This window comes from Barbus barbus, assembly GCF_936440315.1.
Source record: "Barbus barbus genome assembly, chromosome: 40".
NCBI classification, from domain to species: domain Eukaryota; kingdom Metazoa; phylum Chordata; class Actinopteri; order Cypriniformes; family Cyprinidae; genus Barbus; species Barbus barbus.
In genome coordinates, this window is record NC_136718.1 from 12864866 (window position 1) to 12892617 (window position 27752).

The window sequence follows — 27752 nt, forward strand, 5'->3', positions numbered from 1 at the left end:
TATTGTACACATGGAACTGATTCAGGGAGTAGATGTTAGTTTGCTATTTGTTTCAATATCTACATCGGCATTAATCTAAATGAAAATTAAGGGTGCTTATAATTTAATATTAGTTACAGAATTAATAATAATTAAATTAATTGTTTACACCGATATTACCCATAATTAAAATGGTTTTATTATAAAAAGAAACGTTAAAAAAAAAACTGAGTTACTGAAAATCTAAGAGCATTAGGGGTTTGAGTGTAAATTAATAATTACATTATTTTCATTTTTTATTAAGTACCATTCACATACTCCCTTCACAGGGCTGCTTGTCCTATAGATTTATATCTTTCCAAGAGATACAGTGAAAGAGCCTTGAGAAAATTTTCTGTAGTACTCGTTTTAATCCTCTTTATCTATAAATACATTGGCTGTTTAACGTTTTGGACAAATTAGTGGAGGACTAAATAGTATTTTAAAGAAAGCTAACTTTTTCAGCCTCCTATGCAGAAATGGCCAATATTCTGTAAGCAAGAAATATTTTCAGAACAAATGATACCAATACATTAAAATGTAGTGCCAGAGAGACTTTTAGCTGTTGGATGCATGACAAAAACAGAAGAATCCAAGGAGAGGATAATTCAAAGTATGAGTTACTGCAAACTATAATGAGGTGTCTCCATATTCTGGAGATGAATTTAAGACTCATTTATACATTAAATATTCCAGTTTGAACTCCACCAGAACTCCTACTGTTATAAAATACTTTCCTGTGAAGAATTAATATGCGTGAAGGTGGTTTAAATTCATAAGCATGCACCATTCATCCTCAGCTCATCGTGTGTATAAAAACTTTTTCATAATTCATGCCTTTAATGATAATCTCAAGCAACCATACCACTAGCCAGGAAGATGGGAGTGATGGTCCACTTGACTGCAGTGGTTTTACTCATTAAGACTGAACCTTAAAACTTTAAATCAGGCATTTAGACAGACTGTCTGACCCTGAGCGGTTCGGTTTAATGAAGGTGTTTTGATTAAGTGCAATAACAGACTAAAGGTCCCCTATGATTAATATGATTTAGTGAAGAATAATTCAGCTCCATGCACTTAAAATAGAGGAGGGCATGTTACATTATGCTAGTCCACAGAAAAAGTATATTAGATTGCAGATTTATAGTTATTATAATATTAAATCAATATTGTAATGTGTCTTGTTGCTATGCAGATTATTTTCTTCTTTGTTATGGACTGTTGTTATTAGCAAAAGCTTAAAGCTAATCTACAAATTTAAATCTAAAATCAGTATTTTATGTCCACATATTTATTTATTTGGTAAGAAGCCATGAAATAAGTGGGATAATGTCCAGTCAGCTGGTCATTATCCCAAAATAAACCCCTTCAGGGTGAGCAGACCGGCTGGCTGTATATTATCTCTTAGTTATTTAAACCGCAATGACATATAACAACAAATCTGGTTTAGATTTGGATGACAGTTAATATAGCGGTTATAGGCTGATTTTCAATATTTCAATATGTAGTTTAAATAACTGTTACTAATGATGGATAATTTCTGTTTTGTTGCCAGACAAACAACTGCAAATGGAATGTAATAACATACAGCCAAGAACCAGATGAAATGCATATTTGATTTAGAACAAACAAGTCATTATCTGACACAAGGGACACATGCTTGATGTGACATAAACAGAGGAGAAAATAGCACCATGAATATAAATGTTAATAGGCAGACTTTTTACATTAAATATTGTGTACAATGAAAAAAAAAAAAAATTGGCAGTGAAACAATTTTCACTCAAAAATACAAGTTTCACAAATAATTACAAAGAAATGGCAAGCAACACATGGGTGTTGAAGCCATTTTTTTTTTACCACAGCCTTTTTTTTTATCTGTTTTCTATTTAGATTTATTGAAACCCCATCTTGCCAATGGTGAAATACCTCTTTAATATGCAGAAAAAATTATTTTTGCAAACTGTGGTGTGAGCATCTCGACCAGCCTGACACAGCAACACTGGCTCAGCCAATGGTGTGAGATTGGGGGTGGGACTATCAGCTTGTCAAACCAATGGAAGACAGCAAATTGTGTAAGAAGAACTTTGACTGTTCAACTCTGTGTCTTCCTTTAAGTTTTACATTTAAGTTTTATGAATAAAGATAAGATAAGATACTGTGAAGGTAATCAAGACCACCTGTTCAGGAAAGCCTGAAGGAATCTTAATTACAAAAGTGCTGTACACAACTGCAAAACTGAGCTCAGACAAAGGAGGAACTGTGGTCCATTCACAGCAGCAGAGTGTAAATAAACAGATAGACTTTAAATGAGATTTACGAAATGCAGCAATTGAATACGAGACTGAGAGCCCAGATGTGGATCCAGCAGCAGCCCATGGGCTCTCTACAGACCCCTGCAATTCATCACAGAATGCAGGAAAACATTGAAAATCTAATTATGTGCCAGAATATCTTATTTAATTTATCTCATTTGCTTTAATGTCAGCAGCACTCAAGCTGCATGAACTCCACAAGTTCTTCCACAAGAGCATATTGAGCTTCAAGAACATTTGACCAAATGTACAGTCACTGACATGATCAATGCCACAAATTTGCTTAGTGACCTAGACAAAGTAAAGAACCTGAAATTTCTTTTTCAAACCTTAAAACTAAGTTTATTTCCAGGCTAAAATCTGGAAAAATCTAATGTGTTCTCAGACATCTGGATCCCACTGTGCACAAGGTAATAGTGAAACCCACATTTCAACCAAAATAACAAATGTTATGTTGTTTGGCCCTCAAAGTCCTGCAGTTATGTGAGGTAGAGCTGGGACACTGCAACTGAATCAGAGGGTAAAATCAACGACATATGTGAACTCCTCTGGTCTACAGGTTAGAAACACAACTGCTTCTTATCACGATAACCCTGAGTTGAGATCACAGACCTTTGCTTTGAAGTTTAGCAAAGATCTGGCTTGATATCATAGATGCGAACCACGCTTTAATCTTGCATTACTACCTGTATTACAAACATTACAGGCTTGTGTGAAGACTGTCACATTCGGTTTGCCAGGTAAGCGCAGCATAGTTCTGTGGTGCCAGAATCTAAGTCTGTCTTCCACATTGTTGGATTAAAGAAGGCACATCAAATAGCAAATCAGAAGGCAAAATGTTAGCCCAATATTCATAAATAAAGAGGATCAGAGGAATTCTTAGGAATGAAAAATAATTTACATCTTTGACTGCAGACTGATTATTCCAAGCAGCCTCCCTTTAATCCAAAACACGTTTCTCCTTAATCTTGCATTCCGTGTAAGAAAGCATTACCCTGGAGCACGTTCATTCAAGACCGGCTCTCCGTTTAAGGTCATTAAGGAAACCTTGGAACCTCAAACCTTAAAAGATACAAGACCCAGATTAAGTCAAAGAGACCACTAATTCTAACTGTAATAATTTGCAATATAGACTACAGTTGGAAAGTTTTATTCAGTAAGGATGCATTAAATTGACAGTAAAGACATTCATAATTTTACAAATGATTTATATTTCAAATAAATGCTGTTCTTTCTAATTTTCTATTTTAAAAAAAAATATTGTAAAAATCCTGATTTTTTTTTACAGTTTTGACAAAAAAAGAATGATTTCTGAAAGATCATATGACACTGAAGATGGGAGTAATGACTGCTGAAAACTCAACTTCACCGTCACATAAATAAATTAAATTGAAAACGATTATCTAAAATAATATTTCACAATATTACAATTTTTACTGTCATTCTGAGCAAATGAATGCAACCTTGGTGATTCTTTAATTTCATTAATCATTTTGCCCAGTTAACAGAAATAAATTTGTCTTTAACATTTTGCTGTAGAGAATCTGCACATCACCAATTTGGCAGAGAACGAAAGAATGGAAGTTGAAGAAACTGCCGGAACATTCTTCTACCTGAACGATTTCCATGATCTTAGTGTGTGTCATCTTCATAGGTGCTGCAGAAGATATAACCCAGAGGGTATTTTAAAACTCATTGATCCCAAAAACTTAGAAATAATTCTTTATATGCAAAACAGACATTATTTTCACCAAATGAAAGAAAAAGCAATTTTCTTTATCAAAAGCATCACTGTAATGAATTCTAGGAGGACAAATGCTGAGCTAAAGTTAGTTTACTCTGGTAAAGCAAACTCAAGGTGTTCCAGTGATTGCTTACAGTCTCAATTTAGAGCAAATCCATAAATCCTCTTTTCAACACAGCCTAAACTTTTTGTCACTTAAAAATTGCAAGTGAAATATTACTTGAAAAGACTAAGTAGTCTAAATGACACAGTTTTAATTAGTTGCAGGTTCCTAAAACTGAAAACAAAACATTAGTCGTTCTTATAATATTTGACAAACACTAATGCACCAGCTTATTATTTGTTTTGTTACACAGCTGACATCTGTTCACAGCAGAGTGTAGGCATTATCGTCTCCAGTCCTTCACGGTGAATTATGAGTGCTGAAAGAAGCTTCTTTAGTCACAGCCAAGACGTTACCAAATCATACAGCACGATTGAGTTCTGTCCCAGAATTTCTCTGAATTCACACAGTCCTTAAGCTAATGCGTTCCAACACATTCCGACTCTCAAGAGTAAAAAAATTAAAACCACAAAATAAAAATAGCATAAACCTCAAAATCTAATGCTAAGTAACAGTAAAGATTATTCCCTTAACCGAGGGGACTCAGTTCACTGAATCAACTAAAACGATTCACAGTGAACCCAGTAACACTCACCTATTCCCAGGTGTCCTGCGTTGTATCCCTGATATCCATTGAAGCAGGTGTAGCAGTTCCTGTGATAGTAGCGGTAACGTGTATTTCCAGGATCCAAACATGGGACCAGCTGAGTCCAGAAGATAAATATGAGCACTAACCTCAGCCAATTGGACAGCATTGTCCAAGCGCAATGGGTTACAGACTTCACTCAAACAGAAAGAAATAAGATCATGCAAACAAAACAGATAAACAGACTCTCAGCATGTCCATTACGCAACAGGAGAGAACAACTGCTGCTGTGAGCTTGAGAAGCTATTTAAATAAGCTGTGTGTCCTGGCATCAGAATCAAGTAATTTCACTCTCTCTCTCTCTCTCTCTCTCGGCATTGACAGACATGTAGTTTCTCGTGGCTCGGTCTCTTGTATTAGGTCTCCATCGCCTGTGTCCAGGGCAGGCCTCCGCAGTCCCACCCTCCTGTCGGTCTCTGCTCCTCCCTTCTCCTCTTAGGTATTGATGCTGAGAAGTTTACCAAATGTTGTATGAAATGTTCACTTCAGATTTTCAAAATTGGGCTCAGATTTCTGGTCACTTTTGCTTTTACTAAATTGAGTATTTATTTTAATCTTGGCTGTATAAAATTAATTATGGCCATTGGGAACACTGTTGGGTGTACTGCATTACTAAATAATTTTTTACTGTACTTTAATAATAATTAGTTTACCCTTGAAAAGTTAAATAAGGTATTACTCTTTTTTTTTTTTTTTTTATAAATCTGACTACACAGTTACTTTTGATGTAATTGCTTTAAATACTGTATAGACTATAGAACGATTCTGTCAAACGAGTGGATTGGTCACTTTATTTTAAGGTCCAATTCTCTAAAGTCTAATTTGCTGCTTATTAATAGTTATGAAGGAAGTTGTTACGTTTAGGTATTGGGTAGGATCAGGGATGTAGAATATGGTCACGCAGAATGTGCTTTAGAAGTACTAATAAACAGCCAATATGCTAATAATAGGCATGCTAATAAGCAACTAGTTAATAGTGAGAACTGGTCGCTATATTAAAGTGTTACCAGTGGTTTTAACATCAAAATCTAATATTAAAATGTATACTTTTAATGTAACCTTCACCCTTTAAATACTTTGGTCAGCTCAAGAATAATTTATGCCATTTTATTTTATTTATTTGAAATTAAAAGAATAGTTTTATGTCTATCCTTATATTGTTCAACTGGTTGAGGTTGATATGGGATTTAGAAAGTATTAGTAATAAGTAATGCTAATAAGGAGTTATGCTATAATGCTAATTAATATTTCTTGGTAATTAGTACAGTAATTACTCTGTTGAAGATGTAATCAGTAGTTAATAATTAATTACTTTTTACAGCATCTTACCCAACAATGATTGAGAATAGTACAAAAGTTGAGCGCCATTCAGAATTGAACTGAGAATGCCTTTTAAATTCAATTCCTGAATTTTTTAGTGTGGAAATAATAACAGGAAGCTGAACTTTTTAATAACCTGTCAAATATGGGCTTTCATGGTTATAAAACTGCCTTTACAGCTGTCATGAGATTGTTTTATTAAAAAGATGAAAGAGCCCCGGTCTTGAATTCTCATATAGCCATTCCTGTCATAAGCTCAGTGATTTATAGAGCCTTGGTTATTAATAATCTTTACATCAATTCAACTTTTTTTCTACAGCTCAGAAGTTGAACAGCTATACAAATGAGTCACAAATAACCCTAGTTTTGACAAGTTGTTGGTCCACTGCAGTGGACCTTGAGAGAAAACGTGGAAAACTATTTTACAGGAGGGTAAAGGGGAACCAAAGAAAAGCTAAAATGCTGCACTTACAAAACCAAAATAATTCAAGGAATAAGAGCCTGACCAGTGCAAACATTGCATATGTGCTTGCAGTATCAGATATCTTGCATCTTGAACAAGACAGGAATCTATCCAAAGTGACAAGGACAAGGAAATACGTAATTAAAAATAAGAAGGAAAGCACGCAACCAATGTAGTTTCAGTTTTTCCAGAGGATATGAAGGTTGAGGGGAGTTTAAAAGGTGCAGCTGGACACGATTCAAGCGTCTCTTTTCATGTGAGTTTTGTGAGTCAGATGAAAGGAAGGTCACTGCACGTCGTACTCTCTGTGTGAATGCCTTTGTGTCAGTGAGGCAGTCTAAACTGCTGCCAGGTGTGGGTTAAGGCTCTTAAACCATTTGATTAAATTACATTAATAAGGACACACTGCGGCTTCCCTAAATTACAGAAGAAAATTCACAGATGCACAGAATACAATGGTAAAACACACCATTACACATTCTGCAGCTATTTATTCAGAGAAAAACCTTCATGTATGCCATACAAACAGCCATTTCCAACAACATGGAATTAATTACATCATTCCTTTTTTTTAAATAACTGATTTATTTTTTTCATTTGTTTTCTTTTTAAATTGTATTTATTATTTATGATGTAAATAATTTTATTACATTTTTTATTATGCAAATAAAAAATAAAAATGTAATAAAACTATTTACTTCATAAATGACAAATGTATCAAATGACATCATATGCAGATTATGTAATCAAATTAAATTGCATATATAAATACTAAGAAAAGACATCAAATGAATCATTTTTAAGCTTCTACCACTTTAAACTACTGATAGATACAGTATTAACGAAATCTAATTGTGATTCTTCTCATTTTTCAGTCCCGTTTCAGAATTTAAATAATGTGTGTAAAGCTTTCACACTTTCACAGCAGAATGTTCTGATTTATGAGTCGCTTTTATCCAGACTGACACATTTCTGATTTGGTGTCACTGAAGAGTAGAAGAGCCTTATTGTTGAGGCTGTGGAAGTAAGAAAGAAAGAAAAAAATTGTTGGGAAACACTGACAAAAAAAAAAAAAAATAGAAAACACAGGCCATCGCCATTGAACTTGCTTATATTTCCAGCAAGAACAGGAAAACATTTGAAAAATCCATTATTCACATGATTTTACGCTGATTGTAAAAGATATGCTTGCTTCAGTCTTGCATATGAATGACAAATGAAAAGCACCTGCTCATTTTTTATTTGGTTTGGTGGAACCAAAATCATTGATCCTAATAAAATACATCAAACTAAACTGAGCATAACATCAGTCCCATTAAATTACAGTCAGCCTCACAAGGATAGAGGTTCTGTTGGGGGGAGAGAGTACAAAAACAATCAGTTCTCCTACATAGATCTGATCTCAGAGTGTCCACATGTGTCTTGAGACGCACAGGATCATGCTCCAGTATAAACTCACAGAGCAGATACAGTGCACTGCCTCAAATCTGCAGAAGTAGTTGAATAGTCACAGCAGTTGCGATTGATTCTGGTTAAATCCACATGAAGAACTGGACTTTTCTTAATCGGTTTTATAGGAGTGCAGCGTAACTCTAAAGTGCCTTCAGAAACACATTCTGCCACTATAAACTACAATATGAGATATCAATCTTCTTGAACTGAATCCTCTTGCCATCTGCCTGGCACAGGTGTTGGGACTGGGAAGCATTAAACGGACAAATACACTTGGTGATTTTCAACTTGATTTTCAAAAAGCTTTCCATTTTACAGGACATCAGATTTTTAATTATCTTCATTAAGTCATGAATTAAGTTAAATAGACCATATATGGAAGCAGAATAATGACAATAGTTTTTGAAACAAAGCACACTGAATTCCACAAATCGAAAAAAAGATGCATTGTAATTAACAGTGCTTGCATTTTTAGGTCCTGAAATTTAACAGTTGTTTATTTAAGCTGTGAATATTTCAATTCAAAATATTTCACACTCATTTTCATAATTAAAAATTCAATAATTCATATTCACCTTCCAGAATTCACTTCCAAAACATCCGTTTAAAAATACGATGTATAATATTCAACTATGTATAATATTCGAATATTTTAATCATCAGTAAAGTGTATTGTGAGATCTGAGGTCTTATATCTCTGTATTAGTTATATCACTGAGGCGTCGTTGGGGAATCCTGGAGTGTGACGTATGAGGGGAACCCCAGTATTACAGCACAGCGTCACACAAGCCATGATACAAAGTTACAGAAACTAAGCAACGGAAAGGAATATATGTCTTCCTCAGATGTAATGTTAGTTCTGTACTTCAGCGTTGGGTAAAAGAGCATTATAATCTCCTTTGTGGTAGAGAAAGCTGCTTACATGTAGGCTACGGGAAACAGCAAAGATGTTGAATTAAACATACACACAATCAGCGTTTCCAGATGTTTATACTGGCCCCGATAATCAAAACTTCTACTTGGCGCTTGCTCCATTTCTGCAAATGGATGGGTTAAATGCAGAGCACAAATTCAGAGTATGGGTCACCATACTTGGCAGTATGTCACTTCACTTAAATGAATGACTTGATCCACATATGTCCTTCATCAACAGCCGCTTGACATCAGCTGGAGATCATGCATCTGTGCTCTACTGCTATTCCTGTGGGTCCGGGATGTGAACTCTGAATTTTCTGCCGAATTTTAACCACTGAATTTATGACAGCGAATTTGGAAAGTGAAATAAAATGACCGAAATTTGCCTATCGAATATTATACATCGTATTTTTAAACAGATTGAATATTTTGGAAGTGAATTATGGAAGGTGAATATGAATTATTGAATTTTTAATTATGAAAATGAGTGTGAAATATTTAAAATTGAAATATTCACAGCTTAAATAAAAAATTAATGTTAAATTTCAGGACCTAAAAATGCAAGCCCTAGAAATGCAAGGCATTAAAATTCAAGCACTGTTAATTACAATGCATCTTTTTTTCGATTTGTGGAATTCAGCGTGCTTTGTTTAAAAAACTATTGTCATTATTCTGCTTCCATAACCATATATCTTGCAGCTTTGAAGCTGCTCCAATTATCCCTCCAGTGATTGACCATAAATCATGTGGTGTCTCAGATGATAAAGGTAAGCAGTTAAGGGAGTTAAGAGAGAGCTGTTTTTACATAATCCATCAAAGCTGCTGTATTTGGATTGAATGTCAAGCAGACTGCCAGTTTCAGCTCAGCTAAATATTTAGACCATTGCCATTTAGCTTTAGTGATGTGCCAGGTAACTTGTCACGGATCCACAAAAAATACACAGCTATAGTTCATAGATATATAGATACTGAAAGTCCTGCCCTATAGTTTAAAGTCAAAGTCTCTTGCAAAACGGAGACTTCAACAAGGAGGATGTGTTAATTATTGTTTGATTTCAAACTAATCAAACAAACTAAACTAACAACAAAACAGACTAACAAAACAAAACAAAACAAAACACACACACAAAAAAAAAAATGTTCTCCAAACTGCTTGTGCTATGAAGGGTCACAAGGATTAATAAATAAAAAAACAACATAATATATACAGCAAAAATAAATAAATAAATGAATTCACACACACACACATACTACAATGATTACTAATGAATATTATGAAAAAGCCTTTGCTACGTCCTTCTATCCGCTATGGTATATTTGGACTGAAACGGGTGGAAATGGATACCAAATGAAAAGTTCAGGCATTGGCTTTCAGTGCCATCACTTTTGTCAGTAATTTGGTTAAATCCAGTGCTCACAATGCATGCCTTAGCATTGGAAGTATCCCAGAAGCTCTTCCGTCTTTTCCATGGATCTGTGACCTCTGGGGAGAGGAAGAAATGTTCCTTACATTTATGATGCCGTCCTCTCGCCAGCAGGACTGATCTCACAGCAAACCTCACATATGCAATAAAACCCATCTCAGGTTGCGGGATTTTCAGCTCATCTTTATGAGCTGCAGTTCTTTGAGAGGAACTTCTTAGGAGATATTATGCCCTGCAACCATTAGCGTCAAATGGAAAAATGTGGTTTGCTAAGTATGTTGCTTGCTGAGTGGTAAAGAGGCTTTGCGAAATGGACTAAAGCAGATAGAGTCATGCTTCTCCATGTATCTAATATAGCTGTCAATATACTCTAATGCACTGTCAGTTGGGCTCACTAATATTTCCTTTGATTAATGAGAAGGAAAGACCTACATTTTTAGCCAAAACCTAATGCAAACCGTGCATGCTATCTTGATTTATAATATAGTCCAAACCTCCCTCTTTATCTCAAAAGCAAGTCTTATTGATGGACTTATAGACGGCTCAAAGGTTATATCATTGGCCGATGGTATCTTTGGACCGATCCATCACCCATGCAGATGTGAATGAACATGTGCAGTACTGTATACATAGAATAAAGCATTTAGACAAATGAACTGTAGCCTCGGAAGTATGCATTCACTGTGGAATGTCTTTATGAAAACAGTTTTGATAACCTTTCTTTATCCAGCACACTTTGTGGGAAGAAAATAACTCCTACTGTGGAGGAAAATGTGATCCAAAATTTGACTATGTAGTCTCATTCATTTCACTTAAATGAAGGGTGTGGAGACAAATCAATATATGAATCATAATGCGATGATTCACGTGGCAGTCACATTCATTTTTTGTGACACCTTTCAGCAGATAAAGAACATGATAGCATACTGTTGAAACATTATGCTGACACAAACCTCACTGCCAGGATGTTTACATCAGTAAACTGCCAAAAGATCCCACTCCCAAGTTTCTAAGATTTTACCCTGATGGGTGCTTTGGTTACTTTGGTTACTGTGTGGCATGGCTATGTGGTAGCTGGGATGTTCTGGATGGATCCTATTTTAAGTGCAAACATCACAAGTCAGGTAAATTAGAAAAGTCATACCTTCTCAATAAGTCACAAGATTTGAGAGCTCATTAATATCCATATGTCATAAAACAGTGCTGAATGAGTAACTCGCCAAACATTTGTCTGGAAGAAGAATGCATATGCAAGAATTTTAACCAACACCACTAATAGACTCAGTTCAAACAAAACAATTTACTCTGAACCCATGTACTACTTGTGTTTTCAGTTACTGACATAAATAGAGGTTGCATGAAGGTCTGGACAAAGACAGATAAATTGATGAGTACTCCCAATAGCTACATGCCTTACCCAGTACTTAAAGAGGAAGTTTACTTTGGCCCCTCCAGTGAAGTGTCAGCAGTTAAAGCACCACAAGGCACCACATGTCCACATAGTTCACTGAGTGTTATTACAAAGCCGAGCCTGTCCTATCTAATGAGAGACCCTTCAGGTTTAGGACACTAGCCAGAGTCCACAGACCACACCTAAACACTTTAAAGCAGATCTAATGGAGCAGGGAGTGTCCGTCTGAACTCTTGCATTCTTATTAGGAAATCTTGGGCATATCCAACCTGATTGGTATGACATTTCCATTGGTTTTTTTTTTTTATGAAAATGCTAATTAAACAAAATAATGACATCCATATGACATGCCTTTCCATTCTCTCTGAGTGTTTGGTTAGTGTTAGAGCAAACTCTTTCCCACTGGTACATGTGTATAAAATAGAGATCGAGTGGTGTTAAGTGTCTAGGAGTGGAAAATGTAAAGTGGTTGTGGTGCTGTGGGAATGCAGCCTTTCCAATAAGCAAAATTGGAAAGCTGGTGCGGAAAAGCTACTATGCCATTTCTTTTTCCCCCTAGTGCTTTTGAGAATGAAAGGCCATAAAATTTTACAGTATGAACAAAGTAAGCATTCTTACTCCAGAGAAAGCTGGACACAATTTAGTTGCAGGATAGGCCACAAAAAGTCTTTCTGTTTAGTTTTTTTAATATATATAAAATCATATAAATAGTGACAGAAAAAAATCAGCCAATGCACTTTCCAAGATCACAAAAAGCCATTTCCCCTAATTTCACTATTTGGAAAATATGTTTGGTTTATTTTATATAACCATGCATCCCTCCTTTTTATGTGCAGCTGCAATCTGACCAGAGGCATGAACCAATTAACACCAAAAAGGGAAATAATTCCATATGAAAAGCATTTAATTTGGACAAAAGAATCAATGGTAACACTTTATTATATGGACCAATTCTCACCATCAACTAGTTGCTTATTAGCATGCCTATTATTAACATATTGGCTGTTTATTAGTACATATAAAGCACATTTTCTGCATGACCATATTCTACATCCCTAATCCTACCCAACATCTAAACTAAACAACTACCTTACTAACTATTAATAAGCAGCAAATTAGGAGTTCATCAAGGCAAAAGTTGTAGTTAAAGGTTTGTTAATTGCAAGAATTGTCCCTTAAAATAAAGTGTGACCAAACTGGCAATCATTATCATTAGCATGTGTATCTACAGTATTGCAAATATTATATTAGATCATCTGAATTCCCTCACGCACAAGGTTTCAAATAGAAGGTTTTACAACTGGATGACTCTTCTGAAGTTCCACAAAGAACTTAAAGTTCTTTAGAAAACCATCTACCATCTAAAGCACAAGTTTAAAAAACCTGAGACAAATACTGAAGAAACTACAGTACAGTATAATGTAATATTAAAAGAATAGTTCACCAAAAAATAAAATCTCATTATTTACTTGCCATCCCAAACTGTTTAACTGTTTGGAACACAAAAGAATATGTGTTTTATATGTCTATGGGGGGGCACCACTGACCTTCACTGTATGGACAAGAAAATCCTACCATCCACTTTCGTGTTCCATAGGACTTTACATTGGACTTTTTTTTTTAAGTCCAATGTAAAGTACTGAAGCCAATACTGAACCACTGCTTATAGATTACAAAAGAAGACTAATATTGTCAATAGAAAACTTCAAGGTAAAACTCATTAAAACGTATTCCTGACTCACATTATTTTCCTGCTCTGACTTGACAAATCACATTGAATTGAGGATTAAATGCTCAAGACATGGGTGTTTTTTGAGGCTGAAATCCCATTCACGCTGTACAAGTGAGCCCAAGGGAGCAAAGCCTTGCCAGTTTGTCTCTGCTGAGCACCAATGCCGTTCCATCTTCCGAACAGATATCCATTCCAACAAAAACACAGTGCTAGTCACGTCCTGAGTTACCATGTTCTGATGCAAACCATTAGATAAAGCACTGAAGATGTCAAAACTGTCTAGACAGGTCTTCTGCCACTTATCCCAAAACCTCCTACCGGTTTATGCAGCAGAGATTAGGAAAAAATATTGCATCATTTTATGCAATTGAAAACTTAATATACCCTGTTACGAAAATTAAATACAGACTTTCCCTGCTGGGTCACATATTGTGAAATAACCAAAAATATATAAAAAAAAAAAAAAAATTATATATATATATATATATATATATATATTTTTTTTTTTTTTTTTTTTTTTTTTTTTTTTTTTAAATATGCCTTATGATGTCTTATAATGATAACCGATTTTAATCAAGCTTTCACTATGGACGCTTGGGATCATGGGAAGGAACGGAGATTTCTGCTTGATTGCAGAGCAAAGTAGTAAGCGAGGTCTCAAAGTATGGCTATATATTTAGACTTTGTTTTGTTAATAATTCTCTCATCCAAGTTGTACATTTGAACTCCAAGAGCACTGCAGGGGAAAAAGAAGTCAAGCAGTTTGGATCTAAATAAACAGAATGGATGTAAAGCCACATCCATCACAGAGGAACATGGAAGTCAGGCTGCTGAATGAGTAGAGGGTCAAACGTGTACAGTCAGTCTTTGTTTTAAAAACTTAATACAGTTTTTCTACAATAAATCCATCAAAATGCAATATTTAGTATGAAACTTACAGGGAATACAAGATCTGTGTGTATTTCAAACGTCAAGGTGAGGTTGGCAGGTTTTTTTTTAACCATTAGCTTCTAAATCCCCCGATAACATCTAACCCAAATTCTGATGAGGGTGAAGGAGAGCACACGTCGGGTAACTATTAACAGGTGGGAGGTTTTTGTCTTTATAGTCATCCGAGAACAAAGGGCTCAGAATCTTTATGACAACAGTATGCAAACTGCAGAACTAAATCTTGTGGGCCCTGACACGCTGACGTAAGCAGGATATTTGTTTCGTCATTTGGACTCAAATTCAGGGTCTGCCCTGAGGCTCAATTACTGTCGACACCTGCAACAGCACCACACGGGACGTTTTTTCTCTTAATACTTCCACATTAATCAAATGGAGCGACTGCACCTGCTTCGAGATGAATCATTCAACATTTCTGGAATCTCATTTTATTTATGAAATCCCAGCATCAAAGCAGTAACACTTGTAACAAAGAATATATATTTTTTAAACTATTAAAAAATATAAAAATAAATAAAATCATAATACAAAATGAATGAAAAAAATATTAAAGCAAGAAAACCTGTGCTATTTTTATATTTTCAATTTGAATAAATTCTCTTTTTTTAGCATTTTGTGTTTTCTTTTACTTTTATTTTTGTATTATTTTTATTACGAGTCACCACAGAATAAAAAATAAATAAAATAAATAAAAAATAAACCTTCCCCACTTGAACGGTTCAAAAAATATTTTAAAAAATTAAAAGTTGTGTTACAAGTACAGAAGTAGTTTGTTCTAAACAGAAATATTCCATGTACATCTCTAAATTTGGTCATTCTAAAAAAAAAAAAAATGTAATCCTTACCTGAGAAATCTGTCATCATTTTTTACTCTCATAACATGTGATGCATGTTATCTCTCGAAACTCATGTGATGTATTATTTGAAACAAAAATGAACCAACTGTAAATTTTAGTAGCAATTTCACTATATTTATATTAAATGTTTTTTTATTATTTTTTATATATTTATAAAACAATTTTATATGCATTTTTCATAAATATTATATTTTTAAATATTTAATTAAAATTTTAGGAATCTGAACTAAAGTTACCTTTCATTTGTATTTCTTACCTTTGTATATGACTATATAATTCGTAATGATATCTTAATGAAGATTTCGATTTTTTCTTAGTTTTTCATTTTAATTTATTTTTAATTTCATAAACCTTTTGCAAATATCTGTTTATTATTCAGCAAACAGAGACTGGAAATGTACACACCGAGATCTTACCACCAAAAATAGTACATATTGACCCCACTAGAGGGCAACATTGACACATTTCTGGAAAAGTGATCATTTTGCTGATACTTGTCATTGTCATAACAGTGTATTTGTTTGGAGCAATGAGGATGAATAAATACTGGCAAAACTTTTATTTTGGCGAGAATTCTCTCTTTAAAAGCAGGGAAGAACCATGTAGTTACAAAAATAATTAAAGGTAAAACTCATGGCAGAAAAGAGCTTCAGGTATCATGTGGTATCATGTTCCCAAAAAACTAAATGGCCTAAGTGAGTAGAGAAGGATGTCCCACTGAGGACAGTAAGAGGAGAAAGTAAAGGTCCCTGCAGTGGGTCCCTGCCAACACAGGTGTGCTGAGAACAAGAAAGGAAAATCTCTCTCATGAGGTAATGGTACTGTCCAGTCTGAGGGAAACTACCATATGAGGACATTTTAGCTTTGGTTGAACATGTATATGTAAATCTGCAAACGAATGAGGGTCCAATTCACTTACTGTATGAGGTATAGTGAAAAAATAGCTTGTTTTAGTGCTTAGTTTGTTATTCTGAGGAGCTCCAGCTATACACATTTTATGCCATTAATCAAGCCTGATAATGAATTTCTTGTTTGTTAGCGTTCTTTGAATGAAACCACATTAGTGCCAATGGGAGCAGAAACACTCATCCCTTCCAGTCCTCAACATTCTAGAGCTCCTTTCTGAATGGACTGGGTACAACAGATCCTTGTGTTTTTCTAGACAGGTGAAGTACAAGTTACGAACATGTGATCAGGGAGTTCCTACATTTCCATGCAATTTGGTTTTAATCACAGATTAAAAGAAAGGATATTCCAAGACAGAAATATGGATAAACAAAACTAAAACCTTATTAGGACCTTATCCAAATTAAACATTTTTCATGAACACACTGTGTACATACATGGAAAAAACACATCTAAGATCTCAAAGAAAGCAAGTCCTACTGCTAAAGCATTTCTTTCATACTGAAAGCTAAAAAACAAAGCTTTCATTTTTATACATTTGCCAGACTTTTGGACCAAATCATTTCTATGACTTTTATTCAAATTCCAAGTTATTCAGACCAATTTGTGAACCGGTTCGACTGATTCATTGAATTGACTCGATTCAGCAAGTTTTAGTCTATCCAAGAAAAATATCCATGTCTTTTCCAGGCCTGGAAAACATCATTCTAAAATGACCTGGCATTATTTCAAGAAATACAGTGTCTCTTTTTCCTTATTTATCATCTAGGGTGGAAACATTGCATGTACATAAATAACAGCTAGTCAAAAGCCCCAGCATTTAATATGATTTTGGTATGGACTTCATTCTTATCAAATAAATATACAGAACACATCATACATAACATTATGAATGGAATGATAGATGATAACACAAAAGCCAAAAACAAAGATGGATGGATCGACAGATGTGCATAAAAACCAAAAATGGATGGATAGATGGATGGTTGGATGGACAAACAGCCTTGATAACATCTTAACCATGTAACGCAACACCAACCAGTGGTTTTGGCTTCACTAAATAGGCTTATGCCGAATCATGGTTGTAAAAAAGCAATAAGGATCTACAAGTCATCTGATACAGAATTGCACAATAACATACTGAACAAACCTGAAAATGCTTTACATGTAACCTTTAAAAATGATAGATGGAATAGACTCTGACAGGAGAAAGATGATCCTTCTTTTTCCTTGTTATTGGATATTAGGTTTATATTTTGGGATCCCCACAAGGGAAAACTGATTAACCAGGCTTAACTGTCTTGGTAATAACTGCAATTTACTGCTGATAAATATGTTTGTATGATTTTATTATTTTCCCCTGGGGGGACAAAATAAATTAAAAATCTGGACAAGTTTCCTTTTCGCTCGTCACTAAACCCAGTGCCAACATAGAATACTGATCTCCTAATAAACTATAATCCAGGCAATATGAGCCTTTAATACCTTGCTGCAGTTCCCTCACAGGTAAGTGACTTCCCAAGTAATACCCCATCATAACAGACCATGAAACAAGCAAAATAAAGAATGAGATGGTAAGAGAAAAGAGACGTTTCCATTTCACTTCAGAGAGACCTAACTCCATGATCCCTCTCACATTAAGAGTAATTAATGAGAGCTAAGACCTTATACAAAGCTACTGTTACTATGCTCATGAAAGCCTTTCCTCTGCATGTGTCTCCAATCAGATTTCAGTTCATGGCAGGAATACGTACTGTAACTCATATCATAGCATATATTTCATCAAGTTCTAGAGGAAGCTGGATGTCTTCCAGATACAAATGCATGAGACTGAACATGCACGTCTTGACAACTTGATAGCAGGTGTCAAGTTAACATTTACTTTAGCATTAACTTTACAACTAAATTTATACTAAACTTAAAGGCAAACTTCAGAAACAGACTAAAGTTTAGAGAATATTGAATAAGTTCACAGAATACCCACATATATGAATTATATCTTGTAATTACTAATACAAATACTGAGTAAATCAAAAGGCATGTGAAGTACCTAAGGATAGGAATCATAAAGAGTTTTGGTTCCAATTCCTCTCATCAGTTCCAGTTCCTTAACGGTTCTATTCATGATTCTAGTAGTACAGTAATAGGAATACATATAAAAAAAATAAAAAATAGATGCAAAAAAAATTTCATTTTAAAAATGTCCAATCCAATAATTAACCTTAATTATATATTAAAAAGCAATTTTACATGAACCATAGTAACAGTAAATGTTTATTAAAATGTAATCTGTAGCCTAGTTGTTTTATTCACAAAAAAGAATCAAACTACATTGATTGCACTATATGTTTCTGATTCACTTTTTGTTGTCTTGTATTTGTCACACTGTAATTCAGTAGCGGAGTTGCTGCACCGTTGAAACAGTACAGTATTCCTCCCACAATAGAGGAGGAATGCACATACGAAAACCATTAACAGATTCATTCGTTACGGTATGTTTTTTTAATGGAACTAATTTTGCATAAGAATCAGTTCTTAGTTCCCAACCCTAGGAAATTACATAAAACCCTTTCCATTTAATCACACTCATATGTATCCATTTCCAAAACAATCATTATGAATCAATCAAGCATAAATTTCTATTTTTGAAGCACTTGTTGTTTCTGTTCTTAGGGTGCTTAAGTGTCCCTCCAAGGCATCCATCACAGGAAGAAAACGAGAATCACCCATACTGCTGTGCAGCATTAGTCAAAGCTGTCACTCTGCCCTGCATGGTTTTAATGAAAAGCTTCCAGATATATGAGTCCCTACAGACTTCATGCTAAAATGCATCACCTGCTACTGCTAGTACAAACTGTAGCTTTGCGAATTAAATTACAGCCACTTAAAGTGTGTGGCATGAGTAGTTATGTTCAAGAAGAGGAAACTCTTTTAAGTTTTAAAATCTCAAAAGTATTTGAAAAACATGCTTTAATCTGGCTTTACTAATGCCTTCAGAATACCTTCGTGTCATCTGTAAGTATTTGTGGCACAGCCAGCAGAGCCATGGAAAACGTCAAGGATATGGTCTAACATTTATCTAGGAATGTGGGAGCATGACCAGCATTTGTCGTGTAGGGGTTTAGCGATATGGCAATTTGCTGAAGTATTTCCTCCTTTATCAAACTCATTTCGGCACTGAATTTTCAGTAGATACTGAAGACAAAAAACATTGCTACCACACCTAATGACAATAAACACAAGGATTCGTGGGAATGTAGACAGCAAGAATAGCATATCTTTTGAAAATGGCAATACTACATGAAACTGTATCACCCAGCAAAGTTTGAAAAGTTATAAAGCTATATAGTACATCCGATTTTATCCGCAAATAAATCTGACTTGAAGTTACACATCCTTGTATCATTCAGTGAAAAAAGTCAGTCATGCTCTGACTTTTCATTTTTAGGTGAAATATTCCTTTAAATGCCAGCGTTTCATGAAAATCTGACTGTTCCTGTGTTTAAGTGCTATAATCGAGTCCCCGGTGCATCTACCAACCCAGAAAACGAGAAAAAGAAGCCTTCCTCTGAAAGCTTACGAAAAAACGAGCCACTCAGATTTTGCTCCCCCATGACATAGAAAGGGGATCTTATTATAATATTACCGCCCCTTAATCTGCATGTTTTCACCCACGGCGCCTCCATTGTGTTTTCGCAAGCGACAACAGTGTACCAGTTCTAACACCATAGCGAAAGTTCAAGCAAAGCATGCTAACTGTTCTGTTCTGACGAGCACAGAACACTATTTAGAGTCCCAACCTCAGAGGAGACGAGAGCTTTGGATTTATTGACTTATTTACTGTATATTACACTGCTGCCAGGCAGATCTAATATCAACATGCAATTTCTTTGCCAGCTGTTTACCTTCACAGACATAACCGACTGTTTTTGTAACCTGTGTGTTTTAACATAAACTTGTGTATTTGACAGTTTAAGCACAAAAAGATATGAAAGTGAACTTAGTTTAGTACTCACATGCCATGTGACAGCCGCTTTCTGTGTGCGCTCAAAAAACCGTATATCAAAAGTTTAAACTAATATGGTTTAAAACGTATGATTTCAGCATGATAATCAAAACCAAACTGATATTTTTTTTTTTTTTTTTACAGAAATCTGAGGTACGAGCTGTAAAGGCACAGTCCTATTCTGGAAAAGGGGGTGGGGAGCAGCAGCTCATTTGCATTTAAATTTTTAAATATAATAAATTATCTGTGGGTTATTTTGAGCTGAAACTTCCCAGACACATTCTGGGGACACCTGAGACTTATATTACATATTGTAAAAAGGGGCATAATAAGTCTCTTTTAAGACAAGATTAACCCAATTCAATTTAAAATGAAATTCTGCATAAAAACCTGTTTTTTGCCCATTCACCAAAGTTCTGCCCACAGACAATCATCAATGCTCCAGTCTCCTCTGTGCCCATGTGCCCTTTGACCTCAGCGGCACAGATCCTTCATGTTGCAAACACAGCCCTGTTTGCTGAAGGAAACACTAGCCCATTTTCCACTGATAGTGCTTCTGTTGCCTTTACCACTGGTTTACTTAAAGGCTCTAACTACAGCAAGAAAACGCCAAAAGCAATTCACTTAATCACACATCTGAGATTCATTGAGTCTCAGCAAATTAAGCTCCTGTCAGTGATAAAAAAATTTAAAAAAAAAAAACCCACCTCACTGGCATTTACAGTTTTACAGCACTCATCGAGAAAAGTAATTTTTAAACCACATTTGTGTAAGATATTTACATGAAAGTGATAAATGAGGCATATGAGGCATATTGAAGTGGTTCATGAAGCCTGGCCAATGGCTACCTCTCTCATGACAGGATGTCTACAGGATGTTTGCGTTGCTTGATAGAGCACTCACAAAAAGGACACCCACAAAAAGTCAAATGAGGCTCAACGAGAAGAAAAGAGGCAAAGAATCTGTATTAAACTATAAGACAACAGTTTACAAAGGACTGTTCTTTTTGTGCAGTGAATGAAGAGTTTATATAGGGCTGCATAAGTTGTAGGCACACCCGGGATGCTCACCCAGGCATATTTAAAGACAAAATATCGAAAGTGATTTTTCAGTAGGAGAGCAACATATATTGACATTGCAGGCTACTTTTTAATGTTCAAGATTCCTGAACTCAAAACAACCTCAGAAAATCTACTGTTAAAACAATCAGTTTTGCTTTAGCCACTGAAAATATTACAGTAAGAAAACTGTCATGTCCAATATATCCATTGAAAATTAGATTCACAGCCTCTCAATGTAATGACATCCCTTGAGGGAACCACATCAGGACTACACCAGACACCTCAGACAAAGCTATTTCACACAGACTGGTTTAGTAGTAATTCATGACACAAGGTGCATCGAGGGACCACATACTGGCCTGTTATGCATATTGTTTCTATGTGCAAAAATTCACAACAAAGCTTCAGAACTTGAACTGGTCACACAATAACCAAAGGAAACTGATGACAACATGAACGATTTAAATAACTTTGATTTCCCATTTACCCCCTCGCAAAAACACTGGATTTGATTAGTTTTGTCTTTAAATCACGGAATGAGTTGGAGGCAAATTTGCTTCTACAAGTGAAACATATTAATACATATTGAATGCTATGATTGCAAAAAGTATAATATGAAGAGAATTTAATCCAACATATTTCATTCTTACAGTTTATGTCTTCAATTTCCTTTGACCGTTGTAATACTTGGCATGTCTTTAATATCTTGGTTAAAGTAAATTTTCTGTTATTCCGGATCTGCACGCAGTACTTATTTAACTTCAGAGAAAGATATAATATAAAAATATAAATTAATATAAAAATAGTGCTGTCAGTTGTGATTAATAAAAGTTTGTGTTTATATAATACATATGTGTCTACTCTGTATATTTGTATGTATACAGTATGTATAAATACACACATTTAAAAAAAATATTTAGCCTACGTGTATATAAATCGTGATCAGTCATGATTAATCGATTTGACAGTCTTAAGGTGCGATTAATTCAGCTAATTTGCTGCAGTTATTAAATCTTGTATTTTAAAGTAAGAAAGTTCATAACATAATGAGTTGCAGTCATCTACAATTGCAATTTTGCCAACAATTTATGCACAGCAGAACTTCTCACGAGACAATTCATATGTGCGCACATGAATTTGTTCTTAACCTCATTCTAATGTTGATATATCTGGAGTATTCTAAGTGAGCAATCATTTTCTGAGGTTAGTCATTAGCATGAAACCATCTCCATATAAGGGCTTTCCACCCAACTCTCATTTATGGCCTTTGATTACACTCAGCAAACATACAACGCTCTCTAAAGACATGGTCTATGGCAGAAGTGCAGAAAGATCCGAGCAATATCAAGTTTGCCATTCTTGAAACCAGTTCAAACACAGTACCAATGCACTTTGAGTAACAATTTTTTTTCAAATTAAATTCACATTAAATAGTTGTATTAAAAATATGTTATGGCATGACACCCATATCTGGTACTTAAGTAAAAAAATATTTATGATTATATAAATTTTTAATAATAAGTTTTAATAGTTTACACTATTAGCCTACTTTGCCCATTATAGATCAACTATAATCTATAAAAGTGCAAAATGCACTTACTTACACATATTTGAGAATCGAAATATTTCATGATATAGTGAACACGTCTGGGAATATTTCGAATAAAAATGAAAAATAAAACAATTCTTTTAATGAAACATAAACCTATATCAGATATACAGTTCTATCGTGGCTGCTGTGTCAGACAAGACCCCCCCCCCCCCCCCCCACCTCCCACCTGCTTCACTTATTAAAAATATTGAATACATGATGCCCCTGTACGTGACAATGTTAATGTGTTTAGTCTTGGCGGAAAGACTTGCTATTGCCAACACATCCACAGACATCCTGCTGCGAGCGTGAAGAAAATACTGCTGCTGCACAAGATACATATATGAAATAACCCCCATATATAGCATACATGAATCACCCTGTAGCAGATCTATACAGGTGGAGCTAGGGAAGGTGAAGGGTTTCTGAAGGGCGCTGCAACTGCTACACCAAGTACTAGCCAAGTATTTGAATATTGAGCAGCAAGCTCATTGGCTGTTTATGTGAAAAGAAACCAATCAGCTGCGCCATGTGAATAATGATGCGATTATGTAAAACTGAGTCAGAACCTGTCAGCCTGTGTCATCTAGGAGTTTCATGACAGAACTTTGTATTTACAAGGAAATCAGTTACCACAATGGGGCTTAAACAAAGTGATTAAATGTAACTGAACCTGTGTTTTCTCTGATGTATTTCTGAAAACATCCTTGACAAATCACGTTACACAATCAAACAGGTTTTCTATTATGATGAATTATTGCACACCAAAACTGTTCTTCTACAACTCTTAGAATGATAAAACATCAGATCAGGACAACATGGATAAGGCCATAACTGTAAAAGAAAGGGCTTTTGCTGTACCATTAATTGAAGACAACAATTCCCAAATGTTCTTAAAGACAAATGGACAGCACAGGACACAAAAGCCGCGTAAATCTGCATTAAGCACTTGGAATACATAAGAACTGGGATTTGGGGATTTTCTTTCGCCCTGTTGTTGATGATTCTCACTGACGTTCAGCCAAAACGTTTCCTCCAGTCTGATACATGTGGTGTGACCGATGCCTGATGAGTGTGATAGAATACCGCAGCTGTGCTGCGACTAAACCCTCAGAATTGATCTTCCAAACATTTGTTCTTACAGTCAGCGATCACTATCAGGGCTTAGTGAGTTCTGAGGTCACATCTCTGGTTGGTTTAATACAAGGTCTGCTCAATGATGTGAGTGTCATAAAGGGACAGCCGATCGAACACTTCGTTTGACTACAGGAATGAGAGTCATCCTGTAGCCTCTTGGGCTGCATCACACGCAATCTTCACGAGGCAGCAGATCTGGAGAGGAAGACAGACCACCTGCTGAGGTTTGTGTGTCCAATACAATCACTTGACTAAAAAGACTCTGACTGAGGGAAGAGGAGGCCAGAAGAGAATCATTAAAATTTCCAATGGTCTTGAAGAAAATTGAAGAATTATTTCTAGCAATCATGCATCAAACAAGGAAAATAAATCTCTTACAATTACTTAAGCGGATACGATTTAAAAAAGCAATAAACATACTGTCAATTAACACCATGGCTTCTAACTGAGCGGTCAGAATCATCTCAATCATCTCACAACACACTTCCTGTCATATGAGAAAATAATCTTAAATTAACTTAGCAAATAACACATAGTGTCCCATTGGAAACAACGGAAAACAGGCAAGACGGAGACTGTGAGACAGTGTTTAAACAATAAAAATGGAATTACATTTTTGTGATATTGACCATACATATCTCAACAAACTATTCAACATTTTTTGCGATTGCATTGATTCTTTGGGGTTCTTTTGAAAAAACCACATCAAATCGTTTTCACATTTTCAAATTTTCCCAAAAAGAGTTTTAGTGGAGCTTAATTAAATTAAGGAAAATGTTTCCAAGTAGATTAAGCCTTTCTACAAAAAAAAAAAAAAAGAAATAGCTTGAATGAATCTGTTGTAGTAGTTCATCATTGTTCTAGTATTTAACCTAGTATGTAACTAGATTAAATGAAAATCTTTAGGATAAAGAACGAAAATATCATCAACATCCTCATGTTCTTCTATTTATCTTTTAAACAGAGTTCATAATTATCAGCAGGATCATCTTTTTCCTGTCAGCCGTAGTTAACGTTATGTGTGTCAGACACTTCTCACCCGGTATTATAAAACTCTTCCGGCAGGATGTGTCTGCACATAGTTGGCTTTCGTCCTGTGGGCTCTGCCAGCTATACTTACTTTACAACAAACTTTTATCACTGCCCACTTTCGATGATGAAGTCAAGCTGTTCTTTTGACAAAAAGTAGTTAGCAACACTACACTCTGCCAAACAATAACAACACTGAGGCTACTTAAGGGAACACATAAAAACCAATAGAAGAACAGATAAACCAAAAAAAAAAAAAAACTAAGCCAAGCAAACTATTTTTTTTAATTAAACATAAGTGTGACATGAAATCATAGGATACACCTTCCTTTATACAAAACCAATACCTTTTGAGCAGATCTTTGAATATTTATTGCGAGACTAAATCACATTTTTACACATCAGAGCATCTAACACCCTGTAGTTTTGTCTGACACACAAATCACACACCATGTCCTACATTTCTAGCAATTTCTGCAGCAGCCAGAAGGTCTTTGGTAACCTGCATGAATTTCCCACCCGCACAGACAATGCAGCTGTGCAGAAGGACCTCCGAAGTCTCCAGTGATCTGCTCTAAATCACAGCCACTTCACAGAGAAGCCAGACTCTCCTCCAGAACTGTATTCTCACACTCACTTTCACAGAAGTGCCATAAGGGAACACTGATCGGAAAGGGATTTGACTGCCCTATCAGCCCTGCTGTGACCTTAGAGTGGTTATGTTCTACTGATGCACCTGGAGGCTGTTCTATACGAAAGTAGTGGAAACGCTGAGGAACAAAATGAGTTAAGCAAAATTAACTGACTGAGAAGTCCAGAGGATGCAATAATGAAAGTGAGAAGCCCTTTGGGAGGACAACATATATTCTGATACAGGGGTTGGAGGTGCATAGAAAAGTGCACACATCAGTATCACAGGAAGGAAGAAAAACAGCCTTTTAAGTGTTATCATGACACTGATGGAACACACTCTGTTAAAATTCATCACACAAGCCAACTGACATTAACTGAGTGCTGTAAGAATGAGATAGAGCCTTAGTTCAAAGCTCAGATAACTTGTGTACTCACCATACTGACAGCTGGATCCACTGAATCCTGCGGGGCAGTCACACAGTTGATGCATGCGCCCCGTACACACACCCCCATTAAAGCAGACTCCATAAGTGCAGAGAGCTGGAGCAGAAAAGAGATTTAGAAGCAGACAGTCCAGTAAATTGTCCAAGGGGAAATGTAACAAGGACAATACATCTTCACAAAATATATTGAAAGTTGGTTCAACAACATGATCAAATTATTCATGATTTGTTTTATTTCACCAGGCAGTGATAATGACAAATCACTTCAGATGCTAAATCAATTACAGTAAATGAGAGAACCAAATGAAAAAAGACATGAAATAGAATTATGCCCCAAAATTTAGTTTCAGTTTGATGACTGTCCTATTAAAGAAGTAAATAAATCAATAAAAGGAATAAATAACGCAATACTATGAATTCATATTGTGTCCATTTCACAGGCTGTTCATTTCTTTCTAATTGAAGATCCAGAAAGTAATTTGATATTAAAACTGCTCTAGGCATTTTTTTAAATACCCCTTCTATCTGACAGATGTAACTCTAAAAAGAAGAAACCAGCACAAAATAGCTTTGCATGATATTAAATGCCAACTTATAAAGAGACTTACATGTATTAGGACTACAACTGTTGATTATTAAACTCTTGACAGAGGCTGAGCTTAGCAGGAGCAATTCACTCTCATAATCGAATTATGGGATTCATATGATAGGATATTATTGTAGAATTAAGATCTATGGGGGATCCAAAAAAAACAAAACTGTGATTTACCCTGAAATGCTCTCCAAAGTCATTGCACCGAAAGCTACAGTAAATGTCCTCCACCTACAGCTGTCTATTGATGATCACAAAGGTTCATTGTGTCCTAGCTCACTGCAAGAAGAGGTCACTAAGCCTTCCAGATTCTTACAAAGCCATTGATGAGAAGCTATGTTCTGCCTTTTTATGGCCTTTAAGCCTCAAAACATGTTTAGGCTGCAATGAACTGGCTGTCATGTCATTTCTAAAATACAAAAACATGCTATGCCATGTCATCAAGGGCAAACCACTCCACAAAATAAAGCAGAAGTGACAATAGTAAGAGACCCTAAAGAGATTTAGCAATGTGGGCTAACCATTCAAAACATCATCTTTTGGATTATTCTCATAGATTTCAACACAACACTGACTAAATCCAATGATTTACTATTTGATATTTAGAGAATATACAGTTCCATTGTGCCCAAACAACAATCCTGAACCAAGATAAAGAGTCTATTGAAATGTTGCTGGTCCCCAAAATGAGCATCTGATGAAAAGTTTCTGTACATGATGGACAACAGCAACAAAGCTGGAATCCCTCTCATGGAATCTCCAGAGAGGAACAGGCATCTCATTAATCATGTAGGCCTAAGCCATTCACTACACAATCCTTCAGTGAATGATGTTTATGAATCATTAAGTGTATATTTAGGACAGATCTGACAGTGGAAATACTTACGATAGAGGCAGCCTGTCTCTGCATTGAGTTGGGACCATCCAGGACAGCATTTGTATACAGTCTTAAAATCGTGTCTGTAGACCTGCCTGTAGCCTATGTAGTAGGCAGTCCTACAAAGCG

The 27752-nt window shown here is 35.4% G+C and overlaps 1 protein-coding gene across 1 annotated transcript in view; it reads right to left on the reverse strand.

The window, feature by feature from the left end:
• The window catches only part of LOC306859815 (uncharacterized protein), a 68979-nt gene that overhangs the window by 39893 nt on the left and 1334 nt on the right, over window positions 1–27752 (reverse strand). Inside the window, exons 3-4 of the mRNA XM_079401116.1 lie at window positions 27633–27742; window positions 26147–26251 (exon numbers count right to left, since the gene is read on the reverse strand). Of these exons, the coding sequence (XP_079257242.1) occupies window positions 26147–26251; window positions 27633–27742 (215 nt within the window). The remainder of the gene's footprint in view (window positions 1–26146; window positions 26252–27632; window positions 27743–27752) is intronic.